This window comes from Raphanus sativus, chromosome 5 (genome assembly GCF_000801105.2).
Source record: "Raphanus sativus cultivar WK10039 chromosome 5, ASM80110v3, whole genome shotgun sequence".
Classification (NCBI taxonomy): Eukaryota; Viridiplantae; Streptophyta; class Magnoliopsida; order Brassicales; family Brassicaceae; genus Raphanus; species Raphanus sativus.
Genome location: NC_079515.1, coordinates 27,321,038 through 27,338,390, shown reverse-complemented (window position 1 = coordinate 27,338,390; position 17,353 = coordinate 27,321,038). Strand labels below are relative to the sequence as shown.

At 32.0% G+C, this 17,353-nt stretch overlaps 2 protein-coding genes and 1 long non-coding RNA gene across 5 annotated transcripts; 2 read left to right on the top strand and 1 right to left on the bottom strand.

Moving 5' to 3' along the window:
- Positions 1 to 4,002: 4,002 nt before the first annotated feature.
- LOC130512741 (uncharacterized) lies at positions 4,003 to 6,509 on the top strand. Its single transcript, XR_008946330.1, has 4 exons — positions 4,003 to 4,277; positions 5,210 to 5,672; positions 5,764 to 5,821; positions 5,890 to 6,509. It is a non-coding gene; the product is annotated as an uncharacterized LOC130512741 (long non-coding RNA).
- A 2,237-nt stretch (positions 6,510 to 8,746) lies between these two features.
- On the top strand, positions 8,747 to 9,808 carry LOC108805291 (uncharacterized). Its single transcript, XM_018577301.2, has 2 exons — positions 8,747 to 8,955; positions 9,252 to 9,808. The coding sequence occupies exons 1-2, from the start codon at positions 8,855 to 8,857 to the stop codon at positions 9,538 to 9,540; spliced, it is 390 nt and encodes a 129-aa protein (XP_018432803.1). The 5' UTR covers positions 8,747 to 8,854; the 3' UTR covers positions 9,541 to 9,808.
- Positions 9,809 to 11,944: 2,136 nt separating this feature from the next.
- On the bottom strand, positions 11,945 to 14,467 carry LOC108805290 (exosome complex component RRP45A). Of its 3 annotated transcripts, none has more exons than XM_056986361.1 (10): positions 14,355 to 14,467; positions 14,034 to 14,191; positions 13,696 to 13,905; positions 13,523 to 13,618; positions 13,316 to 13,430; positions 13,151 to 13,231; positions 12,882 to 13,070; positions 12,532 to 12,791; positions 12,397 to 12,455; positions 11,945 to 12,302 (listed from the first exon to the last, which is right to left on the bottom strand). In XM_056986361.1, the coding sequence occupies exons 2-10, from the start codon at positions 14,168 to 14,170 to the stop codon at positions 12,121 to 12,123; spliced, it is 1,329 nt and encodes a 442-aa protein (XP_056842341.1). In that variant the 5' UTR covers positions 14,171 to 14,191; positions 14,355 to 14,467; the 3' UTR covers positions 11,945 to 12,120. The 3 variants fall into 3 exon arrangements, with proteins under 3 accessions (XP_056842341.1, XP_018432801.1, XP_018432802.1); XM_018577299.2 differs by having other exon boundaries at positions 14,311 to 14,465; XM_018577300.2 differs by having other exon boundaries at positions 14,034 to 14,182; positions 14,311 to 14,416.
- Between the last annotated feature and the right edge of the window lie 2,886 nt (positions 14,468 to 17,353).

The window sequence follows — 17,353 nt, the reverse complement described above, 5'->3', positions numbered from 1 at the left end:
TCTATATTTTAGAATTTTCACACTTATTAAGAAAATATATCAGATTTTAGTGACCAATACATTATTTTTCATAATCAACTACTATTATTTTTAACAAGTTTTCACCAATATAATTTTAATAAATGCAGTTATATTTTTTGAAGTTTACAATTTACATTTAATTTATACATTGAAAATATGAAAAATATATATTTTTAAAGTAATTTTTTTTCTAAACATAGATCTTTTAAGTACGGAGGGAGTATTCTTTTACTATATATATATTTGTTTTTAGCAACAACTATATATTTGTTATATATAATTATATATAATCTAAGAAAATAACTAAATTGGATTTAAGGATACATCATACATATTACGTGTATATGCAACCAGATCATATATTCTATCAACAATGTATCTTCGGATACCATATTGCTTCGAGTTTTAGTGACATGGTACGAACTTCAACCCTTGTCGACAAGAATCTAGAACTTTAACCTCGTCTCTTGATATCTCTTTCTTCTTTTCATTTTATAGTTACTACTTATAACAGCGTGGTGAATAAGATAGCACATCATGCTTATACGTTCCACGATTTTGATTAGGTACTTTACACCAATTTGGTAACGACCAATAAACCTGCTGCTGAAATGCATCTTTGTTTTATTCTTTCTTTTTTCGAAAATTGTACCGCATATTAGTACGTATGTTTAAAGAGTATATATGGTTTGTAAGGTTTGAACATTGACTGACTCTTTTCCCTGTGGTTTGATCTGTACTTCTATATGACCGAATCGAATGTAAATTGACTGAGCGCTCCCATTGATATGTGTGTATTTCACAAACCTTCATCCCATTGATACGAACAAAAGTTTTTGTCATTCAAAATGATAAAATGTAAATTCTCTTAAATTAACAGTAGTTGTGTTGTGTGTGTGTGTATATATATGTATGCAAAAATACAATTTTAATTATTGTTTTTTATTTATTCAGTTCTGTTCACTTGTGTTTAGTAACTGCATGCTATATAATATACCTCGTTTTATTTTTGGATAGTTTGCTAAATAAAATTTCTAGATAGTTATCGTTTAAAAGTCTCAAGTGAACAAGAAGGAAAATAGTTTATACTAACAAGAGTTTACAAAAAATTGTAATAGATATAGGCGTGATACGTTTTTATAGTATCCAATCAAACCAGAATGGACTGTGTAGTCCACTATTAACCTATAATATTTATGTGTTGAAAGGAGTTGTTGGTGCATACAATAGAGTTGCTCAGCCGAGAAATTAGTGATTTTTGGATACGAGCCGACAATTTTAATTATTGGCCTATCCATATAGAAGTTCTGAAGCTAAAGATACCAGTGAAAAATAAAGATAAATCAGCAAGACCACGTGCCTCCATGTGAGGACCGTTCTCGCCTTCACGTGCCTCTAAGATGAAAAGTTCATGAAAAGAAGAATCTATGAAAATGAAGAAGGTAAAACCCCGAGAAGTGAGGCGGATAATTCTACAGAGGAATTTATTTCCTATAGAAGATTTCAATTGCTATAAGCTTTAAGTATTAGCCGACTATGAAATCTCAGAACATGTATGTTATGTTTTTTTCTTTTAGCAAAAAAAAATGTATGTTATGTTTTGGGTATTACTCTTAATTAGTACTAGATTTTGATCCGCGCTTCGAAAGTGCGGGTATTATTTTCATTTTTATAAAATATATTATTTGTTTGTAATTATTAAATGTATTTATCTTAGTAAAACATTTTTTATAATAAATTCGACACATAGAGTGTTTCTCTGGTTTTGTTTTATTATCTCTCCAATTAACATATTTATATGGCTTGTTGTTAAAATAAATGATTTTAGAATACAACTGTACAATATTTTTACATTGATATTTTATTTAAACAATGTGACATATTTATATATTAATTGATATAGAAATACCTGAACAGAATTAACAGAACCCAAACAGATTCGAAACGAACCCGAGTGGATACCTGAACGTCCAGCCCTAGTCATAATCCGAACTGAAATTTAGAAATATATGAATGGAGCTGAAATCTTTGACCCCAGAAATCTAAAACCCAAACAAATCCGAAATGAACCATAATGGATACCTAAACGCCCAGCCCTAGTCACTATTATAGTATTATGTATCATATATATGTCATCATATAATTAATTGTATTGGTTCATCATATAAATAATCATATAATTAATAGTATTTTATATGTATCATCTTATAAATAATCACATATATTATATTCTTAAAGTTTAATATGAAATATTAAAACCACAATTTAAGTTGGTATATGAAATTAATCTTTTTGTTGTATTTTTCTTATATTTATTGAAAACATTTTTTAATAATGGTTATTGGGAAATATTTTTAGTAAAAATAAAATTTTGAATATATGCATATTTTAAATCATTTTTGATATAAATCAACTTTAAATTATTATTTTGATTTGAAATATGTATATAAAATTTAAATTTTATTTTATGATATTTTAGACAAAACAATGTTTTTAGGTAATTAGATTAGTCCATTTTGTATATTTTAAACTGATATACTTTTATCCATGTTTCAAATTTTTTTTTTTTGTATTAGTTTTCTATGAATTATTATTAATTTTATGTTATTTTTTTTGAAAATTGAACTCTTGAAATTTTTATATTTGACTAAACTAAATAAGGTAATAATACTGTTTTTAAAAATTGTTTTATATAATATACTATTTATATTTCAGTTTTTGTTTTTATTTTTATCATAAATAATTGTAAATATAGTGATAAAATTGTAAATAAAAAGAAATATAGAAATAAGGTTGTTTAATTTATTGTAAAAACAATGGTTAAATTTTTAAATAAAAATAAATATTAAATATGTTATTCATGTTTCTAAACAATTCTCATATGTTATTAATTTATTAAAAATACAATGACTAAATATGTAAATAAAAAAAAGTACATATCTCTACTATCTATGTTTCCAAACATATCTCATTTATTCTACTATTCATGTTTCCAAACATATCTCGTTTATTCTACTATCCTTGTTTCCAAACATCTCCAATTTGTACTTCAACTTTAATAATATAGATTAGAAAGTATCGGATCGTGAAAGAAAGTATTGGAGCGTGAGAATGCTAGCTAGGTTTCTTTAGTTACAACATATATCGCTTAATACGTTATTCAATAGTGTAATATGGTATAAGGCGATTGCAATATATTCAAGCATTTGCTAGAAAGGGGTTCGCCTGTACACATTCACTTCTAAAAACAAATATGGCACGGAACGAGAGGAGAAGGAGCCAACTGAGATAAATTGCTTTGTTCAACTTTTATAATTTAGTTTACTACGACAACAGTAACTGGCAACTTCTGTCCCATTCAGAAGGTTCCTTTCGTAGACCCCTATATAATATATTTTCTTCGTTGTTAAAAAGATTTTAGTCGCAAGTAGGCAAAAGTTACATAGGGAAATTTGTATAGTATTTCTTGCGAAAAGGTAATTTGTGTTCAACCTTATCCGGTCACAAGTTGTAAAGACGAATAGCGAAAAGTTTTTAATATTTATGTTATATTTTTTTTGATGAATTAGAAGTTTGAATTCCAGGAGTTCCCAAATTAATTTCATATACGCACTTAACCGTAGCACTGAGCAACAACATATGCATCAGCGGCCGATAAGCTTTCAGCATTTAAAAAAAAATATAATTTGAAACTTAGAAACCAGACAGAATTATAAATTTATATAAATTAGTTTTCAAAGAAAAGAACGTAAACTGATATTTTAGATTAAATTTTATTTAATATTATTACAAAATTACTTTATAATAGAAGAGAAATATAGTATTGTTAAGTGTTAACAAACTAAATAAAATACAAAATATTTGCAACAAATCAAACATATTTGAATTATGCGTCTGAGCGAGGAAAACGAGAGTATTGAGAATGTGACGGTGCTTAGTGGGCCCTGAATGTCATGGTTCGGTACATCAACGTACGGTGCACTCATCTTTCTCCCGAAGCTCTCTTTATATAGTTAGAGGCTTTCATAGTGGTTTTACTTTGCAATTTATTCCCTTTTTGCGAAACAAGAACCTCTGATTATTCGTTTGACGATACATACGAATATTATCGTCGTGCTCAACTTCAACAATTCCTTGTTTTTGGTTCATTTAGCTTCCTTGAATCACGTGAGGCGGTGATCCCAAAGCAAACACGTGCGACCTCATGTGCCCATAATGACAAGCTAATGTTATTTTATTTGTTGTTAGCTCGTTAGGTACGTACTTTATTCACCACTTAATCACCTCTTAATTAAGTAAATAAGTATTAGTTTAATTGAGATAATGTTACCCTTCTGACGATTAACATGCAAATATGATGACCTTATGCTCATCCTCTGTCCTTGTTGTCCCCCTTTTCTTCTGTAATGCGAATAAATTGTTTTGTGTATGGAGGATATTTCATGTTTTATCGCAGAATTTTTAAAGACTATAATAATAGCTAGTGATTTTAAACCAAAAAAGGCATTAGCTTGCGGTAAGAGCCGAATCCGATCAATTGAAGTTTAAGATGTGATATTGTGATGGATTAAATGAGCCAGTATAATTTCAACTAACTTCACTAGCCTAGTTTGCCGAGTCGAGTGCTAGATGCAGAGAGGAATGCCATCAACTAGGAAATTATTGGCCACTAACAACTCGCCCGTCAGCCAATGGCAGAGGTTGACAAAACTTTTAAAGGGGCCAATTTTGAAATTAGCATATATTATAAAGGTCATTTAGCTAAAGTTTACAAGATTTCATAGTTTCTAAAGAATCATACAAGTAAAAAAACATTTTACTTGTATGATTAAAAAAAAGATTTTTTTACAAGTAAAAAAAAAAGTTTTACAAAAAAATCCACCTGAGTCAATTGATACATCTGCCAACACTCTTGCTCCGCATTTAAAAGTTCGTTATCCTAACCGTCCTAATTTTGCCTCCACGAGGTGTCTAATTCATGGGAGTGTAAACATGAACATAGTGATCAGTTTTGTGGTTGTTTACGCATCCCTGAGAGACATTTAGTACTAACATACGAAAAATATAAAAGATCTTTAACCAAAAACATACAAAAAGAGAGAGGGAGATTGATTTCTTGATTCCTACTTACATACACTAATCATCATATAAGAAAAAAAATCTTCCGTCTAATTTGTGGCATATGCAGGCTGCAGCCATGTCCCAGTGAAGTACACAAGTACATGATGATTTAGCCACGCAAGATTTTGGTTTCTTCCTTAACGTCAATTCAACGGTTTGGATGATTCGCTAGCAGGAAGATGATATAGAGTGGGTTTATGTGTTTGTATTGTGTATACAATCATGGGCCGTGGAGCCTAGTCTCCATAGAATGCGACAACGACCACTTGGGGAAAATGCATGGCGTAGAAAATGTGTCGGACATTAGACGGAAAACACTTACAGTCATCGTATAGAGCCATCCCATTAGGAACGTTGCGGTGCGTTCGAAATCTGCGGTCTGGCAATGATTGACGCACCATGACAAATTCAAAAGGCCACAATCCTGAGCTAAGGCTTGAATTGGGCCGTGAAGTCTATATCTTAAACCCATTATTGAAGTTAGATACACTAGGGATAAAGTAGCATGAAGCAAGGTAATATGAAGCAAGGTAATATCCAGTCTAATATTACAAAATTATGGATTTCCTTTATCATAATTCACCTGGATTTGACTTACTAATTTATTTTTTGGGTTTTAAGTACAACTTTTACTCAAATGGACTTTATTCGTTCCTTCCAACCACTCAAAATTATGCTGGTAAGCAATGAATCGAATCATTTTGTTTAGGTTAAGGTTAACCAAATCTTTGATGAAAATGTTTCTAGAATATTTAGACAGAAATTGATGGTGTCAGTAACTTATGGATGAGATGATAACAAGTGGAAGGGGGTCCTACAAAGAATCGGGTGAACGGTCGGTCACTAGCCTCGCCACTATTTCGCCGGACCCATCCATCGCCGATATTGAGCCACGGAGGTTGGGAGAGTGGGGACACGCGCTGTGACTTGTAGTGAACTTGCCGTTAAGACAACGCTATATAGCTTTTTAGATATTTCGATGCATGTGTTACGCAGAGACACGCGTAAGGTTGAGATGAATGGACAAAATGTGTTCAGATAAATGGTCCCCTTAAAGGTAATAAGAGCGAAGCATGGAACAGAGAGTCTTCCTCCTCAATGTCCTCATGTACATATCTAATTTTATCTACATGGCCTCTCAAATACATAGCCTCTAGGCTCTAAGAGGAGTTACGAATATTCCTACTTTCTCAAAATTATTCAATGTATTTCTCTACAACTTATCCATGGATATGTTATATGTATAATATACATGTGATAAAAAAGAGTATAATATACTTAACCCAAAGAACAAAATACAAACTCACAAGTACTGTGTTAGAGGTATTATATCAAGGCACTTCAAATGTATTCTTTCAGTAACTTTTACTTGTATAAACTTCAGTTAATTAACTATTCGTAAAAAATACGTGACATTTTTCTTTCAAAAAAAAAGTTACGTGACATTTTTAACGCTTTATATAATGTACACGCATCCGCGTTTTGGAATAAAATAAACTCCTTATGATATAATAAAATATTCATGAATAACTAGAATTTCTCTCTTAGACTATCTATCCTTCTTGGTATACATACTTATCAGCACTTAAAACTTTTAAAACTCTTAACAAATCCAGACTCTCTTTTATAACGTCCATCTATTGTTTTTTTGGTATAAAGATGAAACTAAATTATATAGCTATAATTTAGTTATAAAAAAATTAAAAAAATTAAACTATAATTTAGTTTGACAAAAAAAAAATTATACTATAAAAATTAGAATACTAAACGAAAAATGCAAGAGATAGCTAGTAGTCAATTAAACACAAATTTCTTTTATACAGTACACTGCACATTAGAAATAAATTAGTTTAAATGTTCAGAAAGATAAAATGAAAAAGTACACAATTGAGAGTTATTGTTCGAATTAGAAATTCAAAACTGTTGTTCTAATTAAAATCGTATTAGTTCAACCCTTACATAAATATAAAATATCTTAATACATAAACTAGTTAAAGCTATAATCTACATCTGAACTGAAGTCTAGGGTTTATGATATTTTCTTCTTGTACGAACACGTTAGACGTGTTCTGTTTTCTTGCGTAACATACTGGGAAAAATGTTGTCAGAGTTGACTGGCACTATTGTAGCATGATTCTGGAATTGGCTGGTTTTCTTAAATGAATACGTTTTACCATCAATATTACATTTCCAAATTTAAATATACTCCCAAGAACAGTTAAAAAATTGGGCTCCACTCATCAACTTATAGTAATCTGTCGTGTGTATATGTCAGTTTGATAATCTATAAAAGTCTCCAACAACTTAGAACCAATCACAATTATAAACGTCGTCTAGTTAAGTATGTTAATATGCTCATTAGTTGCATATATAAAATGTGTATGGCACACGGGTTTTTACTAGTGGAAGGTTATATATACACATATTATATACTATATAACATAGCTTTATACACGCGGGCACGCGTTATGGGATTTTAATTAAATCAGTGTTCTGGAAACGATGTACAGTGTTCTGGAAATGATGTACGTAATGTATCGTGTATGTAGTAACTAGTAACTTGGTCTTAAATATATATTGTCCAGAAGTTTCACAAGTTACATTTTATATAACTAGTATATAAAAGGTAAACGATCTATCATCTATAAGTTAGGATTCCATAAAGTTTGTTTAAGATATTAATGCAATGCACGAGAAATTGAACTTGTTGACTAGTCTATCTTCGAATTTATTATCCTGTGAGTGCATTTGTCTACAAAACACATGGATTTATAAAAGTAGATCTATTTGAAGATGAAATAAAAGTATCGACTTTTTTTGCTAACGAATCAAAATCTTGTTAAATTTGCACAACTATATTTGATACCATATCATATATTAAATAAACAATTCTTCATTTTTAAGCTTACCGTGTAAAGTGAAGGTAATCAAACGTATCGATACAAATAATTATCAATCTAGGAGACTAAAACCATTAGTTTTATTTATATATTTACATGTTTTTCAATACTTTTTTTTGGTCAAAATGTTTTTCAATTTTCATGCAGTTCATTTTCACGACGATATCAGATTCTCGTTCACCAAGTACAACATTTATAATCGGTTACAAAAAACAGTACAACATTTATTTTAGTATGTAAAACAATAATATGCAATTGTATGATTTGTATCTTCAAAGTTTAAGCAAAAAATTTGTGTGATTTGTTTGTATCTTGTGATGCTTAATTAACCAAAACGGGAGTGTCTGCCACGCTCTCTATATACGTAGATAAAGTCAAAGAAGTGACATCCCACAAGTTTCCCTCTCTGCGAAAACCCTAAAAAGGATAAAGAAATGGCTCCAACAAATAATGCAAATAAGGATACAAGGGTAAAATTGTCATTGTAAACGTCGATTTTTATATTTAAGGTTCTTTGTTTCTACACCTCCCAAGCTCAACTGAAAACGACTGCAAAGCAACCTGCGGTCTCTACCTGCCTTATTACGCTATTATATTTTTATTAATTATATCTTTCTTGATTTTCTAAAGAAAATATTATATTACTTATGGACCGACTTGCAAATAAAAAAGGTTTAGATTAAACCATTTATATTTCTTTTTTCCTCTTCTTTCCTTATAGCATCAGTTCTTCCCTTTTGTTCTCTCTCATTCTCACATCTCCTCCTCTCCGTCATATATTCTCCATCTTCTGCTAGTTAAGGAAGACAAGAATGGTGGATCTTCAAAGAAAAGTGTGTTGCATGTGTGGTGATGTGGGTTTCTTCGACAAGCTCTTTCACTGCAGCAAGTGCCTTAATCGCTTCCAACACTCGTAAGTATTTACATATTTGTCGTTTATCCATAACATATGTGTGTAATATCATCATCGTCATTCATATTAACAACATATAATAGATTTTAATAGCAGTCGACGGTGAGATTGCGCCGCGTGCATTCATCATGTACATATCAATTTAGGCAGATGATCATCATACATCAAATAACAAGCATGCATATATGATACATATAGGATGTTTATATTGTCAAACCAGACAAGAACTGCTTCAACAACTACCATATATATATGTACATAAACTCATCATCATCATCATGATAATCGTGATATAGGTACTGTAGTAGCTATTATAAAGAGCAAGGTGATCCAATTAAGATCTGCGATTGGTGTCAATATGAAGCGAAGAGTCGAACAGGAGCAAAGCACGGTGTTAGCGGTGGATCGTCTAAGAGATCGTACCGGTCGGAATATTCTTCAGCCAACCAGATCAAACAACAAGAGATTAACCAGATTTCTGCAAGTAGTAGTATAACTCCGGTAGCCGAGAAGGGTAAAACTGGTGTACCTTCTCCTAGAACGGCCACTCGCAGGTACAAGCTTCTCAAGGATGTCATGTGTTAGTAATGTTTTTTTTAAATAACCAAGAGTTGAGAGAGTTATAGCTATAGTGTTTATTAGGATCTGAGATGATAATAAGACGCATGAATGTAAGATACAATTAGGGATGTTTTGTAGATGTTGCCATGTGTGAGAAGCAATGTAACGTACCTGCGGAGTTATGTATGTTAAGGATATATGATGATGTTAGTGAGTGTTTCAAATAAATTTTAAGTATCTTTGGGTTGAATGCTTGGTTAATTAGCAATGAATTTTGTGTTTTGTTGTTATCCTTCGATTTGCATTTGATGATACCACAGAGTTCACGAACATCTTAACATTAATATTTTTTTTGACAACGATTTATTGTATTATTTTTTTTAAGCAATTAGTGAGGGATTCATATTAGACATATTTAAAGCCAGATTGTCTACTTCAGATTAATAAGTTTTTATTAAAACATGGAAAACATGTTCTAAAGATTGATCGTTTTGGTTATTGCAAATCGTTTGTCGACCTATGACGCAACAAAAAAAGATTAGCATAAAAAACAAGTTCCAAAGATTGTTAGTTTGTATGTAAATAATCTGGAGTTATAATATTAAAAGGTCCTCATTGATAGTTTATAGTTTTAAGCTTGTGTAAAGACATGTAACAAAGACATATTTATATATGCTATCGATTTTCGATGTGGCTCTACCACTTAATGGTTATTTTACTACTTGAGAATTTAGATCTGTTATTAGCTCAAAAAAATTTCAAGTCATCAAATTCATATCATTCTCACATAAATATTAGGATACCAACATTTCCTGGACATCATGACTTAGAATTTTTTTTTTTTTTTTTTGGTAAAAATGTTAAGATGACTTAGAAATTTGCATGGTATAATATTGTTTTTGCATAAACTCAACTCCGATAGAAAAAAATCAAGCTCTTCATGGTTTGTCACCGTGTGCTGTGCAAGAGGAAGGGTAAATCTTGTTTTCACAACTACATGAATTGAGTCACAAGCAAAGCAGTGTCACGAACATCGATCCACTTATATTGCTGAGACTCATCATGAGAAGTTAATGCATTTTTTTAGCCATGTCCTGTTTCCTCTTTTGGACCAGATTATAATAAAGTATGAAATAAATAAAACTAAAAGCTGCCACCTTCTTTCTATGCCACTCAAATTCGTTCGACGTCCTTTCTCTTTAATTTTCCTTTTGCCACTAAAACAATACCGCTTAAACAAGTGATAAACATGTGACTGACTTCTTGTCGAATAGCATCATAATTCTTTTTATTTTTTATTTTTTTAAATAAACCTCACATAATCACATGAAAATTTTGGGTTTATCGGTACATATGATGTAGATTTCCAAGTTCATGATATTATTATGAGCAAGAAAAAGGGTCCTCATTGCTTTAGAGGGGGAGGTCATTACGTGACAACGCCAAAACTTTGAAATACCTGAACTAGGGCTTCGTATAAGAGTAACAACTAAAATAATCTAGGGTATTATGGTAATCAGCACTGTTTTTTTTTGGTAAGATCGATATGACAGAAAACGAGTTTTTCGTGAAGATTTTAGATGGCATGAGAGTGTGGATAGTTATTTTAGTACTTGCTAGTTTTTGTATTGCACTTGACGAGCCATACATAGAGTACTTATAAAAATGCACTCGACTTAATGAAAGATGAGAGTCTGGGCCAATATACTAAAATATACTAAATCTTTTTATTATATTTGATTAGTTAACCACTAGGCTTTTGGAGTTTTGACTGCGTAGAATTTTTGTTCATACAATTAAATAGTAAAAACTTCATACAAAAAGAAAAAAATTCCCTATATAATATAGATAAATAAATAAAAAGATTGATGCAAGAAAACTAAAAGCTTCCACACCTTCTTTCTCTACCACTCAAATTCGTCCCACGTCCTTTCTCCTTTATAATTTCTTTTTGGTACTAAAAGTACCGCTTAATTAATTAAACAAGTGATAATACATGTTATTTATTTTTTTTAATAAGAATGCATCACATAATCGGCCGATATTTTCGGTTGTTTAATTGTTTTTTTTGTTTTTTGCAATTCTGTTGTTTAATTGTACACAAGATATTTCTCAAGTTCATGATATTATTGTTATCCTTGGTGTTGACAAAAGAATAAATTATTATCCTTGGTAAAAAGAAAAGATATTATCATTATGTACTAGTTAAAAAGTATAGCCATTAGCCGTACCCCCAAAAGGTAGGTCATTACGTCACCACAGCAACAGACAGACATGACAGTAGGACAAACCAGAAAAAGGTAAGTCTATTATGGTAATATCAGATTTGGTAAAGCGACTTGGTTATCAGGAGGCCCAGACTAAAGGATCCGGTGAATCACATTTAACCCGAAATCGGCCCATAAGCCCCAAAAGAGTGGCCAAGTCATCAGCGAAGACAAGTCACAACCTCTGTCTTACCAAGAGGGTTCCCATTCTCAGGTGTCAGAAAAAAAATTGAATGTTTAGTAACTTCAACACTACTGGGTTTTTTACACACAAACCCATCTTTGCTTTAGCTTTGGTCCTCCTCTAATACCAAAAATTTTAAAACAAGAGACCTTCTTAATTGCTTTTGTTTTTTCGCTTCTTCTTAGGTTTGACAGCATCTTTGAGTGTCATCTCTCCAGTCTTGAGTTTTGTAGCTTCACCTGTATCTTTCATCTCTAAATCTTCTGCTATTTCTTTCTGCACATTTCCAGAATCATTCGTCTTTTTCTTGATTGGTGACTTAGTCACTGAATCTCCTGGCATTAGAAGAAACAGAACAAGTTTCAGTTCCGCCTTGAGGAAGAAGCAATCGAAAATAAATATAAAAAAAGGTAAAAGAAAACTTTTAACCTTTTGAAGCAAGAGAAGCTTTCAGTGAATCAACATCCATAGCTTCAGTGTAAGGATCCCTGTTCCACAAACAAAGATTCAAGATGTCTGGTAAGATGATCTACGTGATCATGACAAAGAGATTTGAGATTTTACCAGTTTGATGGACCTCCTTTGAAATTGCCAGGAGAGGCAGCAGCAGCAGCAGCTTCTTGTTCCTTACTGCTTTTTAGTTCAACTGAAGAGAGGTTTAATCTTTCAACATGTTCCCGAGACATCTCTGCAGATTCTTCCTCATCCGCAGACATCTTATGCCCCTCCTTCACAACTACAATAGGTCCAGAAACTTCAGGTTTAGCCAAAGCAGGACGTCGCTTCACCTTCTGTAAGCTCTTCTCACGGTTATAAGCTTCAACCTACACCAAGAAACACAATGCACAAAGCCAAAAATGTGAATCTTTTTTCGTATCAAAAAGGCTTTGGGATTTGGCAAAAACCTTACTTACCTCTTCTCTGATTATCTTTGTAGTTGCAGCAGCTCTCGAAGAAGCAAGACGCAAGCAATGAAGGATTACACTCTGGTTCACGCCTTCTTCTCCTGGTTTCTGGATAGCGCATATATCTCCATTAGCATTGACCGTCACAGTCATTCTCCCACACATAACCTCTTCTTCAATATAAGTCGGGTCCATCACCTGCAATAACACCACAAAACCCCGTTCCTTATCTCTCATAAACAAAGCAAAAGACTCAATAACACACACAGTTTTGTTACCACAATGTTGCCTTTATTAAAAAATCCAAACGTGAAGGCTATGGGGAGATGATGTATTATCAATGGGAGTGGCTCCCTTTCCTGCAAAAGAAAGCAAACAAACATTATAAGCTGAGAACTTACTTCTCTGACTTTAATCAGATTCTTGCAAGATGTAAGACTAACCTCTAGTGAATGTATGATAACTTCTTGATTGTTCTCTCCTCCTACAGTGCAGTCAGGTCTTCTAAACGTCATAAGCGCCGCTAACGCAGCAATATTCGCAGCATCGACCAAGTTCCTATAACAAAGACGAGCGATTAGAAAGAAAAAAAACACAAATAAGAGATCATCTTATAACGAGAACCTTCAAAATGAACCAATAAAACCTACCCTCCATTGTCCAAGATGTGAAGATCAATGCGAACAGACCAGACCTTCTTTCCAGCTAGAACGCAGAGTGACTCTGTATCTACCGCACGGCTTTCTCTGCAAACCAATACATTTACCAATCTTACCATTACTATTTACTCCAACCAGACTCGTTTTGAAAAATGGAGACTTACCTTAGACCACGGTCTATAATACGTCCCAGCTCCACAGCAGATTCGCCAGGACGACCAGGCTCAAAGGATGGATCAGCCATGGGAGAAAACTCGGTGAAGATAGACAGAGAGCCTTCGTTAGGTCTGTCTTTGTAAGGCTGTACCAGCTGAGCAGTCACAAAACCCATCACGTGAGTGTGACCAAGCTGAACTTCAGAGCTACCATATTCTCTGTTTAATTCACACAAAATGAAAAAAAAAAAACTCTTTAGTTACAAAAAAAAAGAACCCACAAGGAAAGTTTAAGTCTTTTCTAAGCTTAAAAAGCATCAGAGCCACCTTTAGAAGGTAACACTTACTTGCCGAACTTAATAGTAAGCTTGCGGTAATCATAAAGACCACGACCATCTGCTCTGAGCTCAGATTGCAACGCGGTTTCAACGAACTTAGTTTCGTTCACCGTCAACCTCCACATATTAGCCAATCTACCCTCCATTATTTGCTTTCACTAAAAACACTATTTTCAGAACAATCAAAATAAAAATCAAAACTTTAAGTTCACTTGTTCTGATTTTTTAGTCAAAACTTAAAGAACAATACTACATACGATGAAGATAATAATGATAAGGGTTTTACCGTCTATGCCTTTGAAAGAGAGAGAGAGAGAGAGAGAGAGAGACCCTTTTACACAGCAATACGGCGGTGCTCGGCGGCGACTGGAATGATGTTTTTGGGGGAAGAAACGACGTCTGAGAAATATGATTATAGCGCTCTTCCTTTTTCAGGCTCGGCCCAATATTATATGGGCCTTTTAGAGGTTAACGCTGATTGTTTTTGGGCTATTTTCAGTAGTAAGCCAGTTTTTTTTTTTTTCAAAATAGCATTAACAAACAAGTGTTAATGAATTTTAATCTTTTTATGTTGCTGGAACGTATAAAGAATTTAGTTACCTTCTATAATATATTTACTTCTGACATATAATGAGATCTTTGGATGTATCACTGTCATCTTAGCCTTGAAACTTCTTTTTTATAAGCATCAAGCAATAAACTAAAACCATTGATTACTATAAAGAGAAAGGTAATTCTCATCTTATTTTGGTTTGTTTACTTTACTCTGTTATGAAGGAGATAAAGGTTGGCATAAACTAGCTAGAGTTTTTAGTCAAAAAAAAAAACTAGCTAGAATTTGTCAGAACTCAGAACCAAAGTATGTGATCTTAGAAATTTTTATGTTTTCTTCACGCACACACAACTATAGAGAAGAAGACAATTTATTATGTTTCAAACTCTTGTTTTAGTAGTTATTAGAATATAATTATTTAAGTTTTTTTCAGTTATTTTCAACTGGTTTTAATTTGTGGCTTTCATTACTTTCATAGGCAATTTTAGTTTTCCCCACATGCTCTATTGTTTTTCCCTTTGGTAGAGATGTGAGAGAATATGTTACTAAACGAACAATATGAATCTTTCATCTTTTTTTCTTTCTTCTGTTGTTGCTTTCATTTTTCTTCTTTCCGCTTTGCTTGTTGTTTTCTTTTTGCCCACTTTATTCCAAAGATAGAGATCTCATGTTTTATACAGATGTGTTTTATAATAATTCTTGGACTAATTTATGTGCATAACACCATGCCAATACGAATTCAGCTCCTTGTAGTTTGTAAAATTTCCATTTGTAAGTTTTGATTTATAGTATTCTCTAAAGTCGAGTGATTCGTGTGGAGGCAGATACAGCTATTTTTATATATATCCACAATAATCAGAATCATTCATTAAAATTATAAGAATCGAAAAGATTAGGTATGTTATATATATATAACTCACGGCTGAGGAGCCCATTATCAAAAGAATCTCACGGTTAGAGCCTCATAATATTAGTTACTTTTGTAGCAAAAATTTAAAGGTTAGTTGCTATCAAATAGTAGACACTTATGTCATTGCCAAAAGCCTAAAACCAAAAAAAAAAAAAGGTAAAGAGAAGCTTATATCTTACATACATTCAGTTCAGTCCTTGACATCATGACAGAATAGAATAAGGGTACATAAATTACACGACAAATTTAAAATGCATGTAGAAATAATGTGATAGTGAGCTCACTACTGCATCCACTATCTTTATATGTTTCTTCATTAGTGGCCTCATAAGTCTACCAAAAGAATATACATATATGCTCATAGATTTGCTTTGTATATTTAAGAATATCACTCGTTTTCAACAAGATTTTTCCTGTTCCTGAGTCAAATTACGATTTCTAATCAATGTATAATATATCTTCGAAACTTCGAATGAAGTTTGGTTTATATAATGTTTGAATACATTACAGAATTCTCGCATTTCTAAAGGTGTCGTTAGATTATTTTGTTTCTTATATAGGTATATTATGTGGTGCTAATCACAATGGCATGCATTAAATCTTTTAAAGAAGATAATGATTGATTTTGTAAATTGTTAAGAGTTTTATAAGATTTCAATCAAATATGCACTGTTTTATTACTATTGTTACTATTCTTATTTGATCCAATGAGTACTGTGTTTGGGAATCCATAACAGTCGTGTTATGCCTCATAACAGTGGATAAAGCAAAATGTTGGGCAAAAGCATTCCCATTGTTATAGCATATATCCTTTCACCTTTCAAGAAAATTAAAGAAATGGAAATGAAAAAAAAAAGTGAAAGGCTATTTAACTTATTATAACTTTAAAAGAAAAAGAGTGCAATGATGAACATGTGAGTCATGTTATATTCCCAAATCCCACTCTGAATATAATAAAGCTATAATTTAATCAAAAGCTTGTCTCCTTCACTTTCAAATTTACAATCATCGTCTCATCAATGTCGATGGACACACTAGATATGACATATATGGTACATGCTGTATAAGCTTACTGTCGTTACTTGAAACTTCAAACATGTGTAATGTGTAATATAATTGACAGTTTATAAATAAAAAAACGTTTTGAGTAAAACCGTGTTGTGTTTTTAGGAGAAACGGGCCGATTTATTGCAATGACATTTTAAACTTTTAGGTGATATGCTTATCTAAGAATAATAGATGTTCGATTTACAAAATAATTATTCTTTGTATGTATATTCTTTAGTTAAAAAAAGTATGTATATTCTTTTATCCAACATTTTAATTACCTTCTAAAATCTACTATATGATTTTTGGATTCAAAAATAATATCTACTGCAGTATGTATACTATTATTGATGAATTTAGTTCACACTCAAAACTAGTTCATGTGCATTGTTACTACGTATGACTTCGATGACAAAGTTGTATTGAGTCAAGACATGAAACATGCTGAATGAAAGCAGGAAATACTGTCCAAACATCATTTTTATTTTATAACATAAAAACTCATGTGATTCTAGTGCAGTCATCAGTTATAGTAAAAAAAATACATAAACCCCTCAACCGAATTTACTGAGAATAGACCACAAACATCGAAGTGAATCAAATGAAATGGAGATACAAACATGTTATTATTTTACACAAATGACAACCTCTTTTGTTTTGCTAAAGGATAGATAGGACACGATACAGATTTATTGAAACTAGACGCAGAAAAACGTAAGTTACCAGGCAATTGCTTTAACTTGGAGGTTGATGGAAGTTTAAGACATTGATGCCATAGAGAGAATCAATTTGCAAAGATCCACAAAAATTTAAGGGAGC

Bases quoted from the DNA above. Each gene is read 5' to 3' on its own strand.
- LOC108805291 (XM_018577301.2), top strand. From the start codon at position 8,855: ATGGTGGATCTTCAAAGAAAAGTGTGTTGCATGTGTGGTGATGTGGGT. The intron at 8,956-9,251 runs GTAAGTATTTAC...ATCGTGATATAG, and splicing joins CTTAATCGCTTCCAACACTC to GTACTGTAGTAGCTATTATA.
- LOC108805290 (XM_056986361.1), bottom strand. From the start codon at position 14,170: ATGGAGGGTAGATTGGCTAATATGTGGAGGTTGACGGTGAACGAAACT. The intron at 13,906-14,033 runs GTAAGTGTTACC...TGAATTAAACAG, and splicing joins CTTACTATTAAGTTCGGCAA to AGAATATGGTAGCTCTGAAG. The intron at 13,431-13,522 runs GTAGGTTTTATT...TCTTTGTTATAG, and splicing joins CACATCTTGGACAATGGAGG to GAACTTGGTCGATGCTGCGA.